Raw genomic sequence first — 25792 nt, forward strand, 5'->3', positions numbered from 1 at the left:
CTGAGGAAAGAAAAGGTGTAAAGGGCTTTAACAGTCAGAGGGGAATTTATCAAGTAGCAGAATTATATGGTCACATCTATACTTAAGGAAAATTATTTTTGCAACAATATACAGAATGGAGTAGTAAGATTCTTGATAAAATGATAAGATCATCATTATTGCTACTTAAGAAGCATATCCAAATTCTTGAGCCTAACATTTGAAGTCCTACATGACATTCTGATCCTCCAAGTCCAACTACATCTTTCTATTCTTGTGATTTCTTCCTTTTCCTCTTATTCATTATCTTCTCTGGACATAAAGTACTTTATGTATTACTATGGTAATATCATCTCTCTAGATTTATTTACCAACTCAATCTTTCCCTCTGATCCCGTCAAATTGGTCAATTAATTGTTCCCCCAAATGTTCTTCCTATGGAATGTCTTCCCTCTTCATCTATAAGTGGCTAAAATCTACCCTTTATTTGATATTCAGTGCTAGTTCTATATATGCTTTATGAAGTCTTCATTCTAATCATTGCTTTTTTTTATTATTCTTTATTTTATTGATACATAATCAGCATAAAAAAATTAGTGCATTGATTGATCTCTGTATGTTTGCATCTAGATGAAAAATTCCTATTTTAAACCACCATTGTGGTGCAGGCCCTTATCACTTTACAATCCAAGTACTGCAATAATCTACTATTGGGTCTGCTTGTCTCAAAAGCCTCTCCCCACTCCAATCCATCCTCCATTCAGAAATTAAAGTGATTTACCTTCTGAAGTACAAGCCCAAACATGGCACCACCCTCTCTTCTTACTCAATAAACTCTAGTGCCTCCAGATCAAATATAAGATCCTTTTGTTTGATATTCAAAGTCCTTCAAAATGTAGCCTCTTTCTATCTTCCCAGTCTTCTTACATACTTTTCAATCCACAGCCACTGGTGCCTCCTTGCTGAATGAACAAGACACTTCCTCTCTCAAATTCTGGGATTTTTCTCTGGCCAAACCATATGACCAGAATGCTCCTGTTGCTCATCTCTGCCTACTGGCTTTAAGTCCCAACTAAAATCCTGTCTTTTATAGAAAGCCTTTCCCAACCCCCATTAACTTGAGTGTCTTAAATTATTCCATATTTATCATGTATGTCCCCATACACAATACATTGTGAATTACTTGAGGCTGTTTTTTTACTTTTAGTATCCCAGCATTTAGCATAATGTCTGATACTAGGAAGTGATTAATAACTATTTATTGACTGATTTGCATACTCTCAGTCTAGTGAAATGCCCTACAAATGCAAAGCAGACATCAATCAATGACGGTATGAGTATATTATGTCATACTACAAAATGCAGGAGCAAAAGATATTAAGTCATAATATTGTGGCTGAATTTTCAGATTTTTTCAAAATTCAAAGCAACAAGTTTATCTTTTTGTTGAAAAGCAGTGAATTTGAATAATAAACCAACCTGAATTACTGCACTTGTTTATTCCTTAAATGACTGACATTTTGAAAACTATACAGATGTCACTTCCTGCAGTATATGGCAAGAATGATATAGAGGGCTAATCCTCTTTTCACAATGAACATTTATGACAAGTTAATTGCCAACATTTCTGAATATGGACCTTTTAAGATAAATACAATTGTTAAAATGCTTTGGCAAAGGGAATTTCCTCATGGGATAGAAAATCATGATATCCTCGTTCAGGAGCAAAAAGGTTTATACCTCTACGTTTGGGGGTAATTTCACAAAACTCAAAGGAATAAATTTCTAATAACATACCAGTAATAGATGAGTATATATACACAAATATGCATTTTTACATACATCTGACTGGGAGTTGTAAACAAATCTTTGCTAAAGAAATTATTATCATTTGGAAACAAATGAAAGACATATCAAATCTTTGGGGAGTGAGTTCACCTAAATAAACCAAATTATATGGGTTTTAAAACAAAGTTAATATTTGGTTGAAGAAATGACATCTTGTGATTCAGGGAGAACTACAGTCTGAAAAATTAAAGATAAGTATTGCTCAATAAGCAATGGGAGAATGGTAGACATTAACAGAATAACTTATAACAAATATGAACATCAAAGAAATACAGAAGTAATGAATGTCATAAGGGAATTCAGTAACAGAAAAAGGATGGGCTAGAAATATGTCAAGATTAAGCAATGAAAGCACGTCTGGTGGATCCCTCATTAGGACTTATGTAAAGACATGGACAAGAGTTGTGTACAACGGATAAATATGGATGTTACAATCTATATACTTAGAAAAATAATAAACCTCTTGATTAATTACATCATCAATACATTTGAATATTTAGTTTTCTATTTTACTTAATTCTTTAATAGGAGTTCTAATTTGCTTATTTGGATTTCTGCTCTTATTTTCAAAACGGCATACTCAGTCCTTTAGTTTTTTTGTTTTCTATTTTGCTAATATACTTCTAAGAGTTCTGGAAATTCTGGAATGTTGTCTCATCATTAAAATTCTTAATATTCTTTAACATTCAATCAATATTATTTCTTCAATTAGGTCTGTATCTTGTGCTTATATTCTCTTCATTAGTATTTTATTAAATTATGATTGTAAAAGATGTTTCATATTTCTTTTTTTACATTTATTTATAATTTCTTTATGCCTTATTACATCATCTATTTAAAAAAAAATAGTTCCATGTGGTACTGAGAGGTATTTTAATGTTCCTAATAAGAAGATATGTACAAGGAAAAAAAGTCTCTGCTCTGACAGCTTTTTTTATTTTAATTTTCAATTGTTTCAGCAGAAGAGATCCCTTGAAAGATTCCTAGAAAAGGCCATCTACAAAAGATGCCTTTGCTTTTTTCCTTTCACTCTTTTATAATCTGGCTTCAAACCCTATTATTCTATCAAAACTGTTCTCTCCTAAATTACTAATTATCTCTTAGTAGACAAAACCAATCATTTCTTTTCAATCCTTGTCCTCCTTAACCATTCTGAAACCTTTGACACGGCTGATCACTCTCTTGTTCTTGACTGTCTCTTCCCTCTAAGCTTTTGGACTTTACCCTAGTTTTTTTTCCATCTAGCTGAGACTTTCACTGTACATAGTGAAAGAAACAGTCCAAAGGAAAGGGGGAAAGAAAGGTCTTCAACTTGATTGGATCCCTAAGGAAGACCTAGAAGGCAGCGCCTGAAATTTCAATAAGAATAAATTAAAAAACTAAAGGACTTTAATGATGACAATGATGACTAAGAGACAAATCTAGAAGAATATAATTCAAAAACATCTAAAATCAAGATCTCGAGGAAAAAAGCAGATGGCTTACAAAAAATAGAATTATTTGAAGAAAACAAAAAGAAGAATTATAAAAAAATGAAAGCTACATCCAAAAATGGAAAAGGGAACTTAACTAAAACTTAACAGATAAGTTTTAAAATCTTAATCTTGTAGTAATAAGCTACCTAAAAAGCAAAAATGGAGCAGATGAAAACTAATGAGTCTAGAAGACAATACTAAAACAAAGTAAAAAAGATCAATTGCTTTAATAGAAAATTTAAGACATATCAGAAACAACCAGGCTAGAAAAACAAATTAAAAAAGAAATAACTTAATACTTATAAGATAAATAGATTATCTGAAATAATAAAAAGAGCCTACATACCAGATTTTAACACATCTAAAGAAAAATGTCTAAACATACTGGAGTGAGAGGCCACGATAACAATAAAAAATATTCACTAATCACATCCTAAAAAAGCACTCCAAAATGAAAATGCCTAGTAATCTCATCACTAAAAAAATTCAGTGTCCAAACAAAGGAAAAAATATCATAAGCAACCAAAAAGAAATCACATAGTGATGAACTACAATTATACTTGCACAATTATGCACTTGCATAAAGAGAGATTTAGCAACTCTCTCTTTAAAAGAGAGGTCTACTATGACTAACAACACAAATAAAAATAGGATTACAGAACATAAAATACATAAAACATAAAAAGGTTTTATACAAATATTCAAATACAAATTTAATAAAGCAAAGTACTGGGAAAGTCTTTATAAAGCTAGTTGCTCTCACAAGTCTCATTTCCAAGATATTTGGAACTGATTCGAATCTACAAAAAGCCAATCAATTCCCCATATATGCCAATTGGGCATGAATAAATAAGTCTTAAGGGAAGATGTACATGCCCTCATGTGCTCTTCTATCACTCTACATGAAAAAATTCTTCAAATTATTACTAAAAGAGAAATCCTTATTAAAGCAATTTTGAAATTCTACCTCACATTCATTAGAATGGAAAAGATGACAAAAATGGAAAATAATAAGTTGAAAGAACTGTAGGAAAATAGGCACACTGATGAACAGTTTGGAGTTTTGTGAATAGATATAATTATAACGGAAAGCAATTTGGAAGTATCCACAAAAAAAGTTATCCTTTGATTCATCTATACCACTGATAAAACTTTACCCAAGAGATCAAAGAAAGAAGAAAAGATCCATTATGTACAAAAATTCTTAAGAACAGCTTTCTGTACTATATGATGATTAATATGATGATCAATTCTGATGGACCTCGCCATCTTCAGCAATGAGATGAACCAAATCAGTTCCAATGGAGCAGTAATGAACTGAACCAGTTATACCCAGCGAAAGAACTCTGGGAGATGACTAAGAACCATTATATTGAATTCCCAATCCCTATATTTTTGCCTGCCTGCATTTTGGATTTCCTTCAAGGCTAATTGTACAATATTTCAGAGTCCGATTCTTTTTGTACAGCAAAATAATGGTTTGGTCATATATACTTATTGTGTATCTAATTTATACTTTAATATATTTAATATCTACTGGTCATCCTGCCATTTAGGGGAAGAGGTAAGAGGAAGGAGGGGAAAAATTGGAACAAAAGGTTTGGCAATTGTCAATGCTGTAAAATTACCAATACATATAACTTGTAAATAAAAAGCTATTAAAAAACAACAACAACAACAAATGAAGAGAAAAGCCAAAAAAAAAAAACAAAAAACAAAAAAAAAAAAACTGCTTTCTGCTGTGTGTGTGTCGGGGGAGAGGGGGAGAATGGAAACAAGGGTATACCATCAATTGAGGAATGTCTGAATAAGATATGTCTCAGAATACTATTGTCTAAGAAGAAATAAGGAAACATGATTCAAAAAGACACAGAAAAAATGCATGAACTGGTGAAGTGTCAAAAAGAATCAGAACATCAGCATTTTTTAAATGAACAAGGATTTTCATAAAAACAATTTTGAAAGCTATCAGAACAATGATAAAGGTAGTGAGCATTCCTGATTCTATGATGAAAAATATATCCATTAAAGCAAGGCTATGGATTTAGGGTGCAGAATTATATATATACATATATATGTTATCATTTATATCATATATATATATGTTATCATTTAAGGGAAATTTTGCTTGAATATGACATGTTGCAAAAATTTTTCTCCCTCTCTGGGATGGGAAAGTGAAAAGAAAAAAAAAATTAAGTGTTCATTTAAAAAGAGTGATTGGAAAAGGGGGGGATGTAAAATGTTGCATGCACTTTTTACTTTGTTACAAGTTTTACTTTATTAACTGTTTTACTTTGTTACAAGGAACCTCTCACATAGTGGGAGTAATCTTTAAAAGTTTGCAAGGTAAAAACAAAACTTTGTTTAAAGATGCCTTAAATTTTTTCAGATGTAATTTTTCCAAAAGCTTATTGAGTTATATGTTTCCTGCTCTGTTTATTTCGTAAGTGTACAGAGTAATATTGAAGTCTTTTACTATTACAATGTTAATATCTATGTCTTATAATTCTAGTTATACTTCTTTGTGAATTTAGACACACTATTTCTTTAAAACTAGTTGATTTAATAAATTCCTAGACTACTTGCTAAATTCTACTTCCACTTCTACCACCTTCTTCTCTGACTTCCATTTTAGGAAATGCCTACTCTAGTCCCACTCATTCCCAACTTGACTCAATTTTTCATAACACTTTGAAGCTCCACTCCTCTTTAGTGTTGTCAGAGAATGTATTTCTGTTTTCTTGTTTTTGTAATCCCAGTGCCCAGCTCTGTGCCTGACACATATACCATAACAACTAATCATTGATTTATCTAATTAAAGCTCAGACATTTTATATTAATAATATTTCACTATCTTTAAGTGTAAAATACATTCTCTGACATTTTCTCTTGGCATTGTGTGTGGGATTTTTTTTTTTTTTTCATCTTTTGCATGAATGCAATTCTTGCTTCTGGGCAATCACTTAATATGTAACTTCTGCCAGTCTCTCATTTATTTTATTCCTTTAATTTTTTTTTTTTGTATCTTAAAGATACATTTCTTATCCTTTTTGCCACACTCTTTTGCATTTTATAGGATTGTTAAATCCACTCAAGCTTAAAGTTATGATTGTTACTTATGTTTTCTTTTTTATTTCTTTTGTGATAATTTTATGCCCTTCTTTTAATTCAGTACTTTGTTCCTGTAATTACTTTTGTTTATATTATTTTGATGCTAGTATATTCTTGTCTCTAATCATACTCTTAGTTGTCCTCTCTATGTTAAATTCTCTAAATTATTAATTTTTCCTTTTTAAAAAAAATTTCCCCTATTCTTTTGCTTCTATTCTTTCCTTTCCACCTAAGCACACAGTTCAAAATCCGAAAAAAAAAATGGACATTTCTAATTTGGAGAAGAAAAATTAGGCAAAAGGGAATATAATACATGTTACTATAATTACTATATCTCAAGATTCCATTTTATTGTATACTAACACCAACTAATCTTAAAGTTTCTTTTGTTCATTTAATTATTTTAAAAATATGTAAACAAAGTGAAATGTTTACAAATCCAAGGGACTACAATGTTCTGTTTATCTTAAATTTAGATATAATTATTTAGTTATAGATAAAACACAAGAAAGAAAGTCTGAATGTTTATTAGGAGTATTTGCTATATAAACCACTATTTAACAAAAGACCTGGAATAAAATGCAATGTTTCCAATAGCTGTTTACTGAATCTCTGTTTCAGAACTAAAGATAGCCCAGGTTCCATTAAAACACATTAAGAATTTCTATAGTTATTGTTCATACCCTTTCACCCAGCAGTGTTACTATGGGGCATATATCCCAATGAGATTTTAAAGAAGGGAAAGGGACCTGTATGTGCAAGAATGTTTGTGGCAGCCCTCTTTGTAGTGGCCATAAAATGGAAACTGAGTGGATGCCCATCAATTGGAGAACGGCTGAATAAATTAGGGTATATGAATATTATGGAATATTATTGTTCTGTAAGAAATAACCAGCAGGATGATTTCAGAAAGACCTGGAGAGACTTACATGAACTGATGATGAGTGAAATGAGCAGGACCAGAAGATCATTATATACTTCAACAACAATACTATATGATAATCAATTCTGATGGACGTGGCCCTCTTCAACAATGAGATGAACTAAATCAGTTCCAATAGAGCAGTAATGAACTGAACTAGCTATACCCAAGGAAAGAACTCTGGGAGATGACTATGAACCACTACATAGAATTCCCAATCCCTCTATTATTTTTCTGCCTGCATTTTTGATTTCCTTCACAGGCTAATTGTACACTATTTCAAAGTCCAATTCTTTTTTGTACAGCAAAATAACTGTTTAGACATGTATACATATATTGTTTTTAATTTATATTTTAACATATTTAACATGTGTTGGTCAACCTGCCATCTGGGGGAGGTGGTGGTGGGAAGGAGGGGAAAAATTGGAACAAAAGGATTTGTAACTGCCAATGCTGAAAAATTACCTATGCATATATCTTGTAAATAAAAAGCTATAATAAAAAAAAGAATTAAAAAAAAAAAGAATTTCTACAGTTATGGGCCAAACTATCAAGTTTTTTTCTCTCCAGGTAGATAGGTTAATTATTAGCATTTTCAGGTATCACCATTACTTTGGTGAAATACTGTTATCTGTAATCATTTACGTTGCAGGGTCACATCAATCACATGGAACCTTTTTACTGGGATCTTGTATAAGGTATTCTTTATAATGATGAATGTCTTGAGTGACTATGTTTTCTTGTAATGTCTTGCTTAAATTTAGCTATCAGAGATCTTTTGAAGAGGTCTTGATGGCTGTTTTTTTCAAATAATCTTGTATAATAAATATAACCATGAAAGATGCATTGTAAGAGAATTTTAAAATCTAAGTTATTAGGCTTCCTCAATAAGATCCATGAAAATTCAAATAGATGATAAAATAATTATTACCCAGATAATATATCTATTGAGTTAGCAAATAAAGAATTACCTATGGATAATAATTTGGTTCTATTACTGAATAGGAATAAGAAATGTGACTAAACTATATTTTTTGAAATTATGCAGCCCTTTCGATATCACAAGCTGGCCTCTGGTATAAAAATCAATCTATTTAACATAATTGTTCCTTAATTATGTCATAGGATTCAAATATTGAAGACCACACTCCCTCAAGAATCAACCAACTAATCAATAAACATTTATTAATCACCCACTATGTGATAGACACTGTGCTAAGGAACAAAACTGCTAGCAACCATGGGAGCAACAGAGATGTTTGATAGGCAAAAGTAGGCCAAATCATATTTCCAACATTTGATAGCCCATGTACAATAAGTAATCAAACATAAAAAAGGTATATTGAAAGAGTTTTTTTAAGCATGCTTTCTCATGGATTTATGGAGAACACAAAAAAAATGTTAAGAGAAGAGTTATGATGTGATTGAGATATATATCTATGAAATGAGAGAGATCTGATAAAGCAATGAAATATTTGGCAAATAAACTATACATACAGCATTGCCCAACAGACGTCAACTGGTTGCCTTGTTGAAAGAATGAACACAGATCACTAGAAAAGCTCTAAAGCATGACGCATTTGTAAGATTTTACTATGTCTATGATTCTCTAAGTAAAATATTGTATCTTAAAAGTGAGAAAATGTTCTCCTTTTTGCCTATAATTATCTTAATTTATTTTCCTTTTTTGTTATAATTAGTAGTTCTAGAACAATGTCAAATAAGAGTGGTAATAATGGATATCCTCACTTTACTCTTAAACTTGTTAGCTTTGAATTTGTCTCCAAAATGAGTAACCTTACCAAATTCTTTTCATAGAACTAGATACAAACATAAAACAGCATAGAACTGGAAACAAAGCAAATGTTCAATAATTGTAAATATAATTGTGCTACAAGAAATAATAAATGTGAAGAATACAGATAACCATGAATTGATACAGAACAAAGTAACTACAATAAAGAAAACAATATGTACAATGACCACAATAAAAAGAAAATTAAAACTGGATGTAGCCTGAGGATTTAAATACTATTCATCATATTAAGAGATAGTCTATTAAAAAAAGATTTTCTCTACCAAAATGTTTCATAAATATCTTAAAAATAAATTTGCTAGAAAAAAACAAAGCAGAATTAGTTTCATACTCTTAAGAAGACTTTCTATGTATCTATTGACAATCATTTGGTTTTTTTGCTACTAATATGGAATATTACACTTACAATTTTCTTCATGTTTTATTCTTAGATTTCTGATATAAATCTAACCTGGTCAACTTCTGAATATTTGGCCTTTCTGCTGATATTTTATCCAATACTTTTGCATCAATATTCAATAGCAATATAGGCCTATAATTTTGTCATCTATTTATTCATGTTTTGGTGTCAGGACCAAACATTTCTCAAAGAAAGAAAGTGAAAGTTACTCCTATTTTCTTGTTTATAATTTATGTAACACTGGGACTAAATTGTTCTGTTAATGGAATTCACAAGTCCATTTGGGCCCTAGATTTATTTATTTATCTTAAGGGAAAATTAAGTTTTGGGTGTTGATGATAGATAATTGGGTAAAGTAGCTTAACAATTATTTTACCATATTATTTATTGTGAATTTTCTTTTTTGGCAATTTGGTTATCATCCCTTCAAAAAAAGATCAAATTTAATGGTGGCCTATTTTCTTAGTTTAAAAAAAAATCCCATTTTTATCACATATTTATAAACTTGTAAAACTATTCACTCTATAGTACCAGAAAAGTTACACAAGTTCCAAGGCAATAAGAATAGTAAAAAGAGACAATTCTGTACTACTAGAAAATTTTAGTTTTAAGTCAGTCAATAGTAAACAATCATTTATTAAGTGCTTACTTATATGCTAGGCATATTCAGTATTGGAGATACAAGAAAGGCAAAAATATATTCCCTGAAATAAACCAGTTTATATGCAAACAATTATGCACATATAAAATATTAAGATTGTAAGAGCAAATAAGCTCAGAGAGAAGGCACTAGTAGCAAAGTGGTCAGGAAAATGCAGATTGCAGAAAGTAGAATCTCAACTAGACTTAAAAGAAGCCAGGGAAGCTAGAAGACAGAGGTAAGGAACAAAAAGAGAATTTCAGACACAATACTGGGAGATAAAAGAGTCACATGAAAGTAAGAATAAGGTCAGTTGTTGCTGGATCAGAGAGTACATGGATGAATGGTTATTGTTTGTCCTTCATATACAAAGACCACCAAAATGACATCATGATATTGGGGTCAAGGTACAGCATGTTCAACTGTGTCTGTTCGGACCAATATAACTTTAGAAGGCTCTACCATAGATTAGGCACAAATAGTCCATTTGATCATTTGGGAGAGAGATAACTCTAAACTTGCATATCTCACATTTCTTTTGAGCTACTGAAATTCTGTCTTGTTCACAAAGTATGGTTCCTTTGATTTCAGCATGCCATGCTTACCAGCCTTGTATCAGCATCTCTCATGTATCAAAAAGATACTAAAGTTTGCAGAGAGACCTTGAGAATGTTCTTGTATTGTTTTTTGTGACCTCCACACAAGTGCTTACCTTGTATAGAAAGACTTGCACAGGACCATGTTGTGAAGGGCTTTAAAAATCAGAGAATTTTATATTTGAGCCTAAAGATGGCAGAGACTCACCAGTTTACTAGTTTAGGAGAAGAATATGGTCAGACTTGTGCCAAAGATCACTTTGGCAGTTGAATGAAAGATAGATTAGAGTGAGGAGAGACTTGAGGAAAGGAGACCAGAGGGAATGCTAGATGATAAGGGCTTTTAACTGTGGTTATGAAGAGAATACATGAGATATTGGAATAAATCTTTTTTTCATTTAGAACACCCCTCTCCCCATTTTCACCTATTCAAGCAATCTTTCTATCTCAATGCTTTTTAATTATAATTTTCCTATGTGAAAAGCTACTCAATCAATCATTAATATTTTTAAATTACCTACTGTGGTGTCAAGCACTATACTAAGCACTGGAGATGCAAAAAGAGGCAAAAGACAGTCCCTAAACTCAAGAAACTGACAATATAAGTTGCAAGGGGGAGGAAAATGCAAACAAGTACATACAAAGAAAGCTATAAACATGATAAATAGAAAATAATTAACAGAAGGCAGGCAATGGAATAAAAGGGGAAACTTCCTGTAGAGGATGGTATTTCAGGAGGGACTTAAAAGAAGCAAGGGAAATCAGTAGTTGAAGCAAGGGAGGGAGAAGAGAAAGAGGAGACAGCCAGAGAGAATGCTGAGACATGGACTATATTGTTCATGGAACAACCCAAGAGACCATGGTCACTGGATCAATGAAAAAGGTGGCACTAGTCATTAGGTTGATGAAGATGAGAAATGGAGTAATGTATAAGAAGAAGGGGATTAGATTATGAAGAGCTTTAAATGCCAAACAAAGCATTTTGGATTTGTACCTAGAGAGAATGGGAGTGACATGATCAAACCCATACTTTAGGAAAATCACTTAAATGGTTGAAGAGAGAATGCACTGAAGTGGGGAGAGACTTGAGGCAGGCAGAATCATCCACAGGTTCCTGCAGTAATCCAGGTATGAGGTGGTAAGTGCCTATATTAGAGTAATGGCAACATCAAAAGAGAGAAAGAGGTATATTTGAGAGATGCTGAAAAGATAAAATCAGGAGGCCTTGGCAACAGATTGGATATTGAGAGAAAGACTGTGAGGAATCCAGAATGACTTCTAGTTCATCAATCTGAGGAATTGAGAGAATAGCATAGCTCTCTACATTAATAGGGAAGGCAAAGTTTAGAGAAAATATAATGAGCTCTGTTCTGAACATAACTGAGTTTAAGATGTTTACTGGACATCCTGTTGTAGATATCTGAAAGGCAGTTGGAGATGTAAGGTTGGAGTCAGCAAAGAAACTGAGGGAAGATAGGTAGATCTGAGAATCATCACTTAGAAATGTTAAATAAATCCATGGAAGCTGATAAGAACATCAAATAATACAGAAGATATGATTGGGAAGGTGCAAAAGCCTGTGTATTTACTTACTAAAGGGCAGAATGTGACTTAGGGGAATTTTCTACATTAAAAAAAAAATCAACAATGAATAGTAATAAATAACTTGAAATTTTATAGACAAAAAGACTATCAACTTATCTCTTTGCCATTACTTTGCTTTTTCCAAACCTCAATCTATCCTTTGCAAAGCTACCAAAATAATCTTACAAATCTTCCCATGTCCCCTGCTCAAAAATTCCCAGAGACTCTCTAAACCTATGAGCTAAAAAGCAAATTAATTGAACATAAATTGATTTCAATCTAACTTTACAAGCTTATTTCATGTTATTCTTTTAAATCCTTTGTATTACAACTGCACTTCACTATTTGACCATTTGATGAACAAACTATCCTTCCTCCTTTATCTACTCTTTAAACATGTTTTTCTTCTTTTAAGGATTAGCAAAGATGCTATGTTCTCTGGGAAGTCTTTTCTTGTCTGTGTTTAAATCATCTCTATTAAAATATAAACTCCCTGAGGGCAGAGACCTCCTTGAGGTATAGTTTCCTCTAAAACTTTCTTGCAAATATAAAGTGTTAATATTTATAATTAATGGGTATTCAAAATCTGTTGGTGCCAAAATTTTTTTCCAATTTTTTATAGATAAAATAGCTGAGGACTGATGACAGAATTATAATTTGAACACAGGTTTCAGATTTCAAATCTAGAAGTTTAGTTAAACCATAGTTGTCCTAATATTTAGGTAAAACAAGAAACCTATTTAAAAAACCACTCTCCTTAAGGCTTGCAGAGATTTACATGAACTGATACTGGGTGAAATGGATGTGGCCATCTTCAACAATGACATGAACCAAATCAGTTTCAATAGAGCAGTAATGAATTGAATCAGCTACACCCAGTAAAAGAACTCTGGGAGATGAACCACTACACAGAATTCCCAATCCCTCTATTTTTGTCCACCTGCATTTTTGATTTCCTTCACAGATTGATTGTACACTATTTCAAAGCCCGATTCTTTTTGTACAGCAAAATAACTGTTGGGACATGTATACATATATTGTATTTACCTTATACTTTAACATATTTAACATGTATTGATCAACCTGCCATCTGGGGAAGAGAGTGGGGGAAAGGAGGGGAAAAATTGGAACAAAAGGTTGGGCAATTGTCAATTCCATAAAATTATCCATGCATATAACTTGTAAATAAAAAGTTATAATTAAAAAAAACCACTCTCCTTGATATAGTTTGAAATGAAACTTGTTAGAATGCAAAGGGAATTTTAGATGAGTTTTTACTGAAAATATCACATATCATGCTTTTTAAATTTCAGAATTAGAAACTGTTAGCAAATGTACATCAGAGACTCATGGGGGGAATTTTGTGCCATAACTGAACATATCACACTTTACATTCAATTTTAAAATGATCCATGTATATATAAACAAGTATTAATACAATCTGAATATGAAATCTCCACTTTCTTGTGGGAATAAAATGTTGCCCAATTCATAGCACCAACTGAAGAAAGGTTTTCTTCTTATATAGAGATAAAGAGGCCAAAGGGAACTGGTTTATAATAAAAGCTGTTTTTTGCAAACTTTTAGGAAAATAGATAAAGAGAAAGCAGTACTATCTCATATAGCAGAAAGAAGCAGTGAAAGAAAAGCCAAATTTTTTAAAAGTTTAGCAAGAGATTCCATTAGGCAAACTCCTCCCAAGGACACTGAAGAGTGAAAATGAAAGGACAAAAAACTTAAGAAAAACAAAAGAAATCTGTAAAAATTATTAAAACAGATTGTTTTTTACAATAGAATTACTACACTTCAGACCTACACAATTCCAGATGTACAGCCGGATGGATCAAATGGATATTGAGTAGATGTTGGAGGAAATACAAATGTGAGGAACAAAATGCAAGGCATCTTGAGGAAAATGTACCAAAGGTGTGGAGAAAAAATACTGAGACCTTAATTAGTTATCAAAATAAAACAATCAAGAAAGTATCAACTATTACTAATATATATGCTTACTCTCCCAGTTACACAAAATCTTTAGGAGATTCATCTATATACATATCAAAGACATTTTTTGATGATAATATTAAAAAGGAATAAGTGGACATTTTCAATTAACATAGCATCTTTACCATTCACCATTAACAAAAGATCTAGAGAAATCCACTGTGCTTGTTTCTCCATTATAAAAAGAAAACATTTATTTCAATAAAGTAAAATATCTCAGATCTGTATAACAAAAACATTCAAGATTCCTCAAAAGGTATAACAAGAAAAATAACTCTGACCAACAACCTTCTGATCATAAATATGAGGTAAACTATAAAACAGAGAAACGTTTGCCAAAGGTGTTACCCACTGTAATGGGGGACACTGAAAACATAATTCAAGCTGAAAAGGGACTCTCTAAGGGTGGTAAAGTCTTCCAGATGCTTTTGCTTACATGACACTCATCTGGTTGCATTAGGCCACAGGAGACTCTACAGTCTCCTGGAAAAGGTTTGTAACCATTAGATAGTTTGGCTTTACCATTCATATAGGAAAGACCAAGTGGATGAAGAATTTTACAATCCAGATTAGTTGGGAAAGACATCCTACAGAGCTCATCCATCATTATGTATACCCAAGACAGAAAATACAGATGGATAAGAAATTAGGAAATTTATAAATACTTTTAAAGACCTCAATTTCTCCCAAAGGGAGATATTTTATTGATGTTGCTCTTTGGCAATGAAACAAAGTACATAAAAGCCTATGAAAAATTAAAAAATAAACATTACAGAGAAAGCAATGAAGAAATGTATAGGAAATGTGAACAAGCTGCATCACTAATGGGAAATTTTAAGAATAATAGTAAAAAGAAGTCATGAAGAAAACATACAATAGGAAGAAACAAAGGCCAGGTCACATATTAAGAATGAGAGACAGCCAAAGTGCTTCATGGGAACCTACCTCTACACTGTCAGAAGAAAGTAATGAAGGCCTCCAGCCTATTAAGTAAACATAGATAAGATTCATATATGACAAGTAGACATAGATGGATTAAGAGCTGCATCAGTCTTATTGAGTGTTTTAGTAGAATATTCAACATTTATTTACTCATTCAAAATCTATGATGTGAATGCTTTGGGAGAGATGTCAGAAAGATGAACAGATAGACGGATAGATGGCAGATGGATGACATGCTTTTTCACCTACATTTTAAAGGATATATATTTACTTAGTTAATCCACTTGACATTAGAATGTTTTATTGAAGTGTTATTCAAGCAGAAAGAAAAATGTCATAGTACCTTTTTGTACCACATGGCAATATTTTCAATTTAATAGCACCAAATTGGAGATCATCTATACAAAGTGATTATATAAAGAATTTACATGTTGATAAATTTATATTCTAAATGTGCTTGTCTGATAGATTATACGATTTAAGGAACTAAAAAACAGTTTGGGGTTCTTTAATTTTTTAATCTCAGCTATTCTATGTGTTTATTGTGAAACACTTTAGCAAATCATGGGTCTCCTTCCTCTTTACTTTCTCCATCTATATAATGTAAATTAATTATGCTTATCTAAGACATAAGTATTGGGACCGATATATAAAAGCATCAAGATCATTACCACCTTTTGGAATGTTCATCTGGAAGTATCTAAGATTGAAATAAAAGACATGGCATTTTTCACAAGTAAAAGAATATTATTTCCTCTATCTGAATCTTCACTCCATCCAAAATCAGAGATATAAAAGCATTTTAATAAATTATAATCACAACAATGATAATGTGTCTACAAAAGAAATACATAACCTGGTAAGAGAAAGTAGAGAATAACTACTTTCCAATTACTGGTTGGTTGTACTTTACGCACAAAATTAAAATGAACAAAGTCCTGGAAATGGGAATGCAGTAGATAAGTGGTGGAGTAACTGTTTGGATAATGATGGAATTAAGCTTCAAACTGCTCAGTCACAACAAATATAACCAGCCAATTCTCACTTTTAATTCCATATACATAACAGACAATAAAAGGAAGTTTAATTATCTTTCTCATAACAAGAGGACATATTCTTTCTTATATGAGCTAATCATCAGAAATCATCTTATAATACTATTTAACTCAACCTTCCCAACTCCCTCAGCTTCCTCTCCTCTTAGATCTGAAGGCTGGAAAGTAAAGTATATACTCCATCCAAAACCTTTCTTAAAAAAGGGCAGAAGTTGGGCTTCCAATTTACTAGATTCTGCATTTGCAGCTCTGCTTGGTTTCAATTCCACAGTACCATCCTAGTGTTGTGTCCCTTCCTCCCACCTTCCAGTTTTCTCTTATGTGGAGAATTCTTCTAATTCTCCAATTAGATGGTAAGATTCTTGAAGTCCAGGGCTATCTTTTTCTTATTTGTACCTCTCTGCACTTAGTGTATTGCCTAGCACATAATATGTGATTAATAAATGTTTATTCAATAAAACTGAATTTCAACTGCACTTACAGTCTGTACAGTAACAAAGAAAATTTTTGAACAAAATTGTTTTAAGGATAATTAGTCCCATCCTTCCTTTTACAAATAAAGTTGTCATCACAGAGGGTAAGCTTGCTCAAGGTCAATGGCAAGATAAGAATGAAACAAACAAAATAGGACTCCTAACTTTTACTTTGATTTTCTATTATGGCTATTCATTGAACACTGAACAAATAGTTATGAAAAAATAATCCTTCCTTCTGTCCTGTACCCGATCTATTCTACCACTACTCTCTTGGCACTAATAAAATGATCATTATGATAACAAGGACACTTCATAATTGCAAGATACTTATATATACTATGTCATTTGATCCTTAGAACCGTCTGAAGTCTATTTTATAGATGATGAATCTGGGATACAGTGGGTATATACATTAAAAAAAAAAATCTCTGCTAAATGACTTTTATTGCTTGTAAAGATGTCTGGTTTCTCCCAGAAACCTCATTTTAAGAAATCCATGTATTCATTCCTCTCCAGATTCCATTCCTGACTCTCCAGATTTTTTCCACTAGGACACAGAGATATATCTTCCTCTCTGTCCCCTGTTTAATTTTCTTTTATGTGTAGTCTTCTTCCATTATACTAGGAGTAAGGATTGTCCTTATTTTTGCTTGTATTTGACTTTCCATTTTTAGTACCCTGGCTGGCACCTTCAAACAAGGAATTAAGCAACTCACTAGTAGTCACATGGCTGGTATAAAAGTAGGAAGTAAATAAAATACCAGGACTCTTGGGAGTATAGATCCATTGATTTTACTACTGTCTTATCTCTACTGTCTTATCTGGCTTCTACAAATAAAATCAACTTTTAAAAAATATAATCTGATTAGATATATTTAATAATCCAAGAAATGGTACATGAAGAGCATTAAAGAATTGACTACATATCCTAAACTACAAAATAAAGGTTTCTGCATATCTCAACAAGTATTTCCTCTTAGGAAATTAGAAATGTAATATTTTTGGTCTATATTGCGTTTTATGCATTTTAAAAATGGTTGGTTGTCATTTTTTGTTCTCAAAGAGGACCAAAATGATATCACTATATCATAATGTGCCAAACTGTGCCCGATTAGACCAATACGAGTTCAGAATGCTTTGCCAGAGGTTGGGCATCAAAAGTCCCTATGAACATTTGGGATAGATTCTCTAACTGCACATCTCAAGTTTCTTTTGAGTTGATTCAATTTTGCTTTGCTCATAGAGCACAGCACCTTGTCTGATAAGAGCACACCATGCTGGATGTTCCTGTGCCAACGTCTCCCATGTCATGCTATCAATTCTTTCATATGAATCATCTCATTTAATTCTCTGAATAATCCTATATTAAAGCTGACACTTTTGTATCACTTGAACAATCTAGCTGTTACAAACATAATAGACACATATACTTAAGGAATCTAGAAAAATGAGACAAAGTAAAATAAAATTAACTCTATTTTATTAATGAGACACACATATCAAATACCAATGATAAATATTCTATTATCAGATAACAATCACCTGCAGCTAATTATCTGACAAAGAATTACTTCTTTGTCATCCTATATGAATTTATACTGTGGTAGTGCCATTTTATGAAGTACTGCTGAATATTTATACAACTAAATATTTATATAAATAAAAGTGATATGAAAAAAATTAATACTTTATAGTAAAGTGCTACACAAAAGAGGAATTCAAAAGCTATTGAATGAAAACAACTTTCTGTATATACACAAAAATCTGTTTTATAATACAAACTTCCTAAGTCCCAAAGAATTAGTTAAGTTGAACGATTTCTAGAAAATAAGAAACCAGTTAAAAGAAGAAAAATATTCTTTTAAAAATTTCAGACAGACAAAAAAATTGTCTTTAATTCAAGATGAGCCAAGTATTTATGTATTAATTTGGAACAAACTGGTTTGCTGGCAACTGCTATGAAGGTTCATTTACAAAAATAAGTTTCTTACTTTTACACAATTAATAATAATTAAAAAGTTTACATGTCTCTCAAACTTTCTAATATTGGTGTGTCAGTGGATTATAGTGAGACCTAAAGAAACTTTACTTGATTAAAATTACTTTAAAGCAAATAAATGCTAGTAAAAGCAAAAACTCATTAAAGTATATTTAATATTTCAAAAGTTATTACTAGAAAATTTAAAAGTAAGTATTTCCCCAAATATAAAAAATGTTCATATTACATTTTGATTTTCTCTACTGATTAGAATAGCTTAAGCGCAAACAAATAATTAAGTGAAGTTTTGAATGAGACACAAGACACACTAGCAAAACAGACCAGGACAACTTTGGAATCAAGAAGATAAGGGTTCAAATTTTATCTCCAACATATAATAACTGATTGTGAATATGAGTTGCTGACAAGTTATTTATCTAAGTGTTGACACACCGGCAATTCTCCACAGCAAAATTTTTCCCTCAATTAAAAAAAATTTTATGCCAAGAAAATTATTCTTTTACTCTAAATCCTATATTCCTCTCTTTGAGGACAGAAGTTAATAAAAGTCTAAACAGTAAAATAAATTATCACATAAAGGAGAAAGGGCACAATAGATGAATTTTGCACCTCAGGTTTTTTTCTTAAATCTTTTCCATTTCAGAAGAATTTTTTAAAAATCCAAGATATCTGTAATGTTGCTTCTCTATTAAAATTGAAAAATTACTAGAATCATACATAAGTATGATTGCCAGGTTCTGAAGAACTTCTGAATCTACATTTGTGAATACAATATAACAAAGTTGAAATTTCACTAAATGAAAAATGCAAAAACTCAACTTTAACTTTACTAAAGTGTATATCAGAGTAAAGTTTCTTAAACTGTGAGTCATGACCCATAACTAAATGTGGAGGTTACAAAAAATGTAGCAACAGCAAAAGATTTCTGAATACAACAATCAATAATCAATTCAAAATCAAATATGTAGTAAGTCTGAGGTGTTTCTGGCAGTACTTGTCTGTGCTGGGTCATGCAATTTCATTGCAGCTCTGCTTCTGAACACACAACATGCACACTTTGGACACTGTGAATGCATGAATGCTACCAGAAATGCATCAGCTCAAATTTGCGACAGGATTGCATAAAAATATTTCTCAGGTGAAAAGGGGTCGTGATTGGAAAAAGTTTAAGGAACAGAAAAAAGTGTTGAGTATTATCACTTAACAATAGCCCTGTATAGATCCACACAGATTAATAATTAATATTAAATATAATTAGTTGCAATTAAAAATTACAATAAGCAGAAAGCTTCCAATTATTTTTCTAATACTTACATGGTAACCATTTTTTAACAATTGTGTAAGCTCTGCCTAAAATATTTTGAGACCAAGTGTGCATCTATATCTAAGAAAAGACTTCTTCCAGCAAGATAATTTAATAGCTTTTTATTGTTAGGGGTTTGTTTTATACAACATAAAGAATATAGATGGAAAGGGATAAGCTTTCTGTACTTTTGCAATTTAAGAAATTTTTAAAGTTGAACAGGATGCTACAGAGCTCCGCACAGCTTGGGTGGACAATAAACCCAAGCATTCAAAAAGATCAATGTAATATAAAATTTCTATATACTTATAAAGATCAATACTTATTAGCAACTTATACTCAAAGTCAGTTGCCAGAGACACTGAGAAACTGTCCTTTGCCCTTGGTCATATAATCAGTTATCATGTAGATCTTGGAGGTAGAACTTGCCATAGTCCATTTAACTACAGCATTTATAAAGATCAATGAAATAAGGATGATGTAGTAAAATGAGAATCAGCAAGAGAGTCGGGAGATTGCCCCCAACTAGCTATGTGATCCTACACTCTACCTTGGATGTCAGTTTCCTATAAAAAATGAAGGGTTGAACTGTATGATTCTGAAGGTCTTTCTCCATTCTAATACCATAAACTAATTTGAAATAAAAGTTCATTTTGGCTTGGGCATAAAGCTAAATGTTTATGTTCTCTAATTTGTTTTTTACTTTAGCCTCTAACTTTTCCTATTAATTTTATTGCAACTTTAAAGGTTAAACTACCTCACAAGTTGAAAATTGATAATATTTATAAATACTTTCAACTTTGGAGTAAACAAAAAGAAAAACTGAGCAACTATCAACCCATTTCTAGTCAATTTTAGAAAAAAATAATGCATATATTATGTAGATATGTATATATGCATATACCCCAACATATAATAGTTGTCTCAGATTTACCTCCAAAATCATGTGTTTATTAAAATTAAACTTATCAAAATTAATGTATGTCTTTTAAATTCTTCTCACTTTGTAAGGTACATTGGTTTGAGAAAGTGCTGGATACTGAAAGGTAACTCTTGTGTTATATTTTGCAGCTATTTCCTTGTGTTTTCCAAAACAGTTATTGTATTTAAATAATTTGTCAAGATTATCATTTAAAATCTTCCATGACACTTCTTGGCTGGCAAGTGAACATCATTAACTGTAAGATAACACATAACCAAAACTACCTTGTAAAATATAGATTTACTGTTTTACCCAGTTTTAACTATTTCACTTTTCCAAAACAATTTGATATATTTTCACAGTATCCATAATACTGCTGTTTGGGTTTTTTTGTTTGTTTGTTATTAAGAAAATAATTAATTTACTGCAAGTTTAAGTAATCACTTGGACATTATTTACCTCCTTTGGAAAAAAAGACAAGAATGGAATTGAGCTATATTGGGAACAAATCAATGCTTTAGGATGCTTCCCAAATCAGCCCTTAGCACAAGAAAGTATTAAGTTTATTTTATTTTTCACTATTTTCATCTTCTTAAACAGAATCAATGCACCATGAATTTGTAAATGACATTAAAGAAATACTAATCATTGGGTATTTTTCAAAGTAAACTGTTTACTAGAAATTTCTTTTCATTCTTATTAGGTTGTTTAAAAGCAGTTAAATTCATTTTTTCTCCTTTCATTGTTTATGAAACCACTAAAGGAAATCATCACTCTAAAGACTAAACAGTAAAGCTTTTTACCAAGCATTTTGTCTTAAAGTAAAGGTGAATAACAAAAGATGAAAACTCTTGAAGTAAAAGTGACCCTGAAAAGATATGATTATTTTGATTGAAAACTGAGAAGAATAGAGGGGAAATTAAAAGTTGTTTCTTTCTTAAAAATAAGACACTTTTGCCTCTACATTATTGCTCATTCCAAAAAGCAAAGTGTGTATTTATCCTCGAAAGAAATGCAATATGGTATCATGAAAGACAAATTGTTAATAAACTATTTGCAAGTCCCAAGTCAACAAAAATAAATTTCAAAACAACTCGATCTTTTTCCTTGTATTTGCCCAGCTCATCAAATATAGACAAATATGTTAGTTACTGATAAAGTACATGCCCCAACATAGTACCTGAGACAATTCTTTCCTACCACCTTAAAGCAAGATTTTAGAATGACAGCTCATCCTTCCATCATAATTTCATTAGAATTCTTTTGTAAAACAAAACACTCTAAAACTAAATTTATTCAAATATAAAATAAGTAGCCAAATTTGTTCAAATATAAAATAAGTAACTAGATAGCCTTAAAAAACATTAGCCCGTGAAACTGTTTAGCCTTCCACAAATATATTTCACCAATGCTTTTTAGTATTACCAATCACTTTAATTAAAAAAAAGAAAACGAACACTGCATCTGTACCTTGAAGAGAACCAATACAGAATGCAGTAGAAGTTTTCTTTAAAACACAAGAGATTTATTGCTGAAAAGTAGGCTGTGAAGCGATGTTGTATGAATTAACTCTTATCTGTTCCCATTGATTCCCATTAAAAAAATAAAAGATACATTCCTTTAAAAAAAAAAAAAAAAAAAAAAAAAAAAAACTGTGGCCTGAAAATAATCAAAATCACATTTGGAAATGCAGCATACTTTCTTAATAAGCACATAAAAGAAAACTGATAATCATATGATGAATAATACTCAAAATATATTGCAAAATAAAAATACTAAAACTGAAATTGCAAGAAACTATGGTGATTATTGTGTGAAGTGGTGGTGCAGCAAAATGTGGGAAGGAGAAGGAGGGCCATGAGGATTGTATGCCTCACCCTGTGAATCATCATCTTGCTGCTTCAGGTTCTGTTATCAATAAAGGAGCAGGGCAGGGGGCTGGAGGTGGAGGGAAGCTTTGTCTTGTCTCCAGGTGTCACAATATTTTTTTTCCCCTTTCCCTGCCGCTCCATTGCAGCCCTGTAAAACATTAGGCAAGCCTCTTAACCGTTCCCTGTCTGTTCCATTTCTTATCTGTAAAATGGGGAAAAAAATGTTTATTGGCTGAAAAGCCTTTTAAAAAAGTTATTACAATATTGTAAGCCTAAAACATAACAATGTCCTTAGTTTGGACAAATCAGCATCAGACCGCAGAGGAGAAAAGTTTTGTTTTCTTCCTGGCTTATTGTTGTGGCAAACGCACTCCCTCCTCCCCACTACCCTCTTTCCCACCATGAATCTATAAGGGACCAAAAATTATGTTAAGCAAATTAAGTAAAAATGTCTTAGAAATTCATTCTCTGCTTTACAATTCATGTATAACCAAACTGACATGCCATTTTGAATTACCTTACAAATCAATAGCTGCACTTTTCCTTTTTTTTCATTAATTTTTAACTTACTGCCTGTTATTTCTAATACCATTGTTAGAGACAACAGCTACCTTATTATCACCACTACCTCATTAAAGGTGTCATTTCCAATTTTGTCTACTATATTTATTACAATCAACAAATTAATACAAAACAACCAAGCAAGAAACAAGTCAACAAAACAAATTTTCTCATGAGAGTCTGTGGGGAAAAAAATTAAATCACACTATTTCCAATTATATCATTTTATTATCTAAAGCTCAATGTATTTTTTGCTAAGGAGGGCTCTTTCTTTTCTGAAAATAGAAATTCCTTCTTATAGTCATTGTTCTTAATATTTTTTTGTGTGTGCCATATGAAGCGTGTGAGTGTGTGTGTATTTCTAAATAACTGAAGGAAATGCTCATTTTACTTAAAAGTCAATAAGAATAAACATGTAACTTTTAATCCTTCAAGTTCCCATTCTCTGAAATCTACAAAGCCCTGTTCTAACATGAAAGAGGGAAGATTATAGTCTAACAAAAAGCCAATTTTTCTTTCTTTCAAATCTTATTTATACTAAGTACCACTAAATCTTTCTTTCAGCTAACTTTTAAAAGCATAATTTTGTTGTTTTTGCAAATTTTTCAGATTATGTATTTTATTCAATGTTGGACATGTTGTAATTTTCCATTTTTTTTTTTTTTTCCTGTTTATAGCTACTTAGGATAAGACTTTCCCCTTTAGCCAGATCAAATTTGAAAAAATTTATTACCAAAAGGTTGGCCAACAGGGGGTTTTTGTACCAGCAATTTTTTTTTAAGTTTGCTAAAGATTATAATCTATATCTGTGGGTGGAGACACTTAGGCATACAAATTAAATGATAAAAGGGATGAGAGTAATATATTCTATAGATTTCTCTGAATAGCAAAAATCCACAAATATTACTATAGTCTCCCTTTTGAAGATGGAGAAAAGTCCTCAAGTAAAAACCTCATAACAAGAAAGATTAAACTGCTGAATAGTTATAAATGATCATCATATAATATATTACTGCAATGTGAGTTTCTAAAAAAAAAAAAAGCAATATAATTTACTATTTCAATTGTGTCTATTAAATTGGAAAGAAGATGATGTGGGCCTTGAGATATCTATGGTCAAAGTCTTCATTTCTTGCCATAAACAAAAATTCTCATCTAGCAAGTTTTTAGAATTTTTTTTTTTAGTTCACACTATAATTCCTACGTTTTCCTGAATTTTAATCTCTTATTTAGTATAGGATTCAAAAAAGTTTAGGACTCTAATAAACAATTTTGTTATTCATTTGTTTTTAATTTAATTATAATCTGACAATTAAAACATAGATTGAAATATTAAAATGTATAAGAAACCTCAAAACATTTTATGCTTATAAAAAACAATAATTTTTGTAATTAAAATATACAATAATAATGTTATAAAATGGGACAAGAGGATAGGACTAGATGATTTGTAAATTTTTTTCAACTTTTTAATCTTATGCTAAAATTATTATGTAAATCAATTTTTAAAATAAGTCATTTAAAAAAGAGCAACTGTGCTGTCTCTGTAAAGTTTCATAAATACTTTTATAACGAAGCAGTTTTTTCCCTTTTCTCCATTTATCTCTTGCAAAATCTTTAATTTTCAAAATATGAGCTTTGCTTTAAAAAAATGACCAGTCACATATATAATATTTTGTTCTATATTTAAAATATTTTAAAACTTTTAATTGAATTGGGGAGAAAATAGTACTGGTTTAAAAAAAAAACTTAAAACCTTAAAAACTTTTAAAACCTTTAGAAACTTAAAAACCTTTTTTAAAAAACCTTTAAAAAGCCTTAAATGGTCAGAATTTGTAAAGTTAATGTCATTTAAAAGAAATTACATTTCAAGTACCTAATTTAAGTGATACAGAAAAAGAAAATGCAACACTGATTTTTCTGTATTCAAAAAAAAAAAAAGATACTGAAAGATAAATGTGAGCACTACATCTCACATCATTTAAGTGTTAAGAACAACTTGTTGTTGATGTTCTCCTTAGAATACTATTCTCCAAAAACAAACTTTATTTGGTGCTGTGGATGAAACACATGAGGATCTTTATGTAGCAGCGTTCATATATATATATATATGTATATATGTATGTATGTGTATATATATATATATATATATATATATATATATATATATATATATATATATACACACATACACATACACACTGAACACAGCCAAAACACTGGCTTTAATTAATAAAGTATGTCTACCAAAAAATCTTAAATTATTCTTAGCAGGTAACTATAGT

The 25792-nt window shown here is 31.0% G+C and overlaps 1 protein-coding gene across 15 annotated transcripts in view; it reads right to left on the reverse strand.

The window, feature by feature from the left end:
• Positions 1-25792, reverse strand: part of MEF2A (myocyte enhancer factor 2A) — a 243666-nt gene that overhangs the window by 68642 nt on the left and 149232 nt on the right. The window contains exon 2 of one of the 15 annotated variants that reach the window (XM_051981020.1): positions 22953-23094. The exons of 13 other annotated variants lie outside the window; for them this stretch is intronic. In XM_051981020.1, coding sequence (XP_051836980.1) covers positions 22953-22967 — 15 coding nt within the window. In that variant the 5' untranslated portion in view covers positions 22968-23094. Of the gene's footprint in view, positions 1-22952; positions 23149-25792 lie in introns of all 15 variants that reach the window. One more of the 15 variants, XM_051981018.1, reaches the window with a different exon arrangement.

This window comes from Antechinus flavipes, chromosome 2 (assembly GCF_016432865.1).
Source record: "Antechinus flavipes isolate AdamAnt ecotype Samford, QLD, Australia chromosome 2, AdamAnt_v2, whole genome shotgun sequence".
In the NCBI taxonomy this organism is placed as follows: domain Eukaryota; kingdom Metazoa; phylum Chordata; class Mammalia; order Dasyuromorphia; family Dasyuridae; genus Antechinus; species Antechinus flavipes.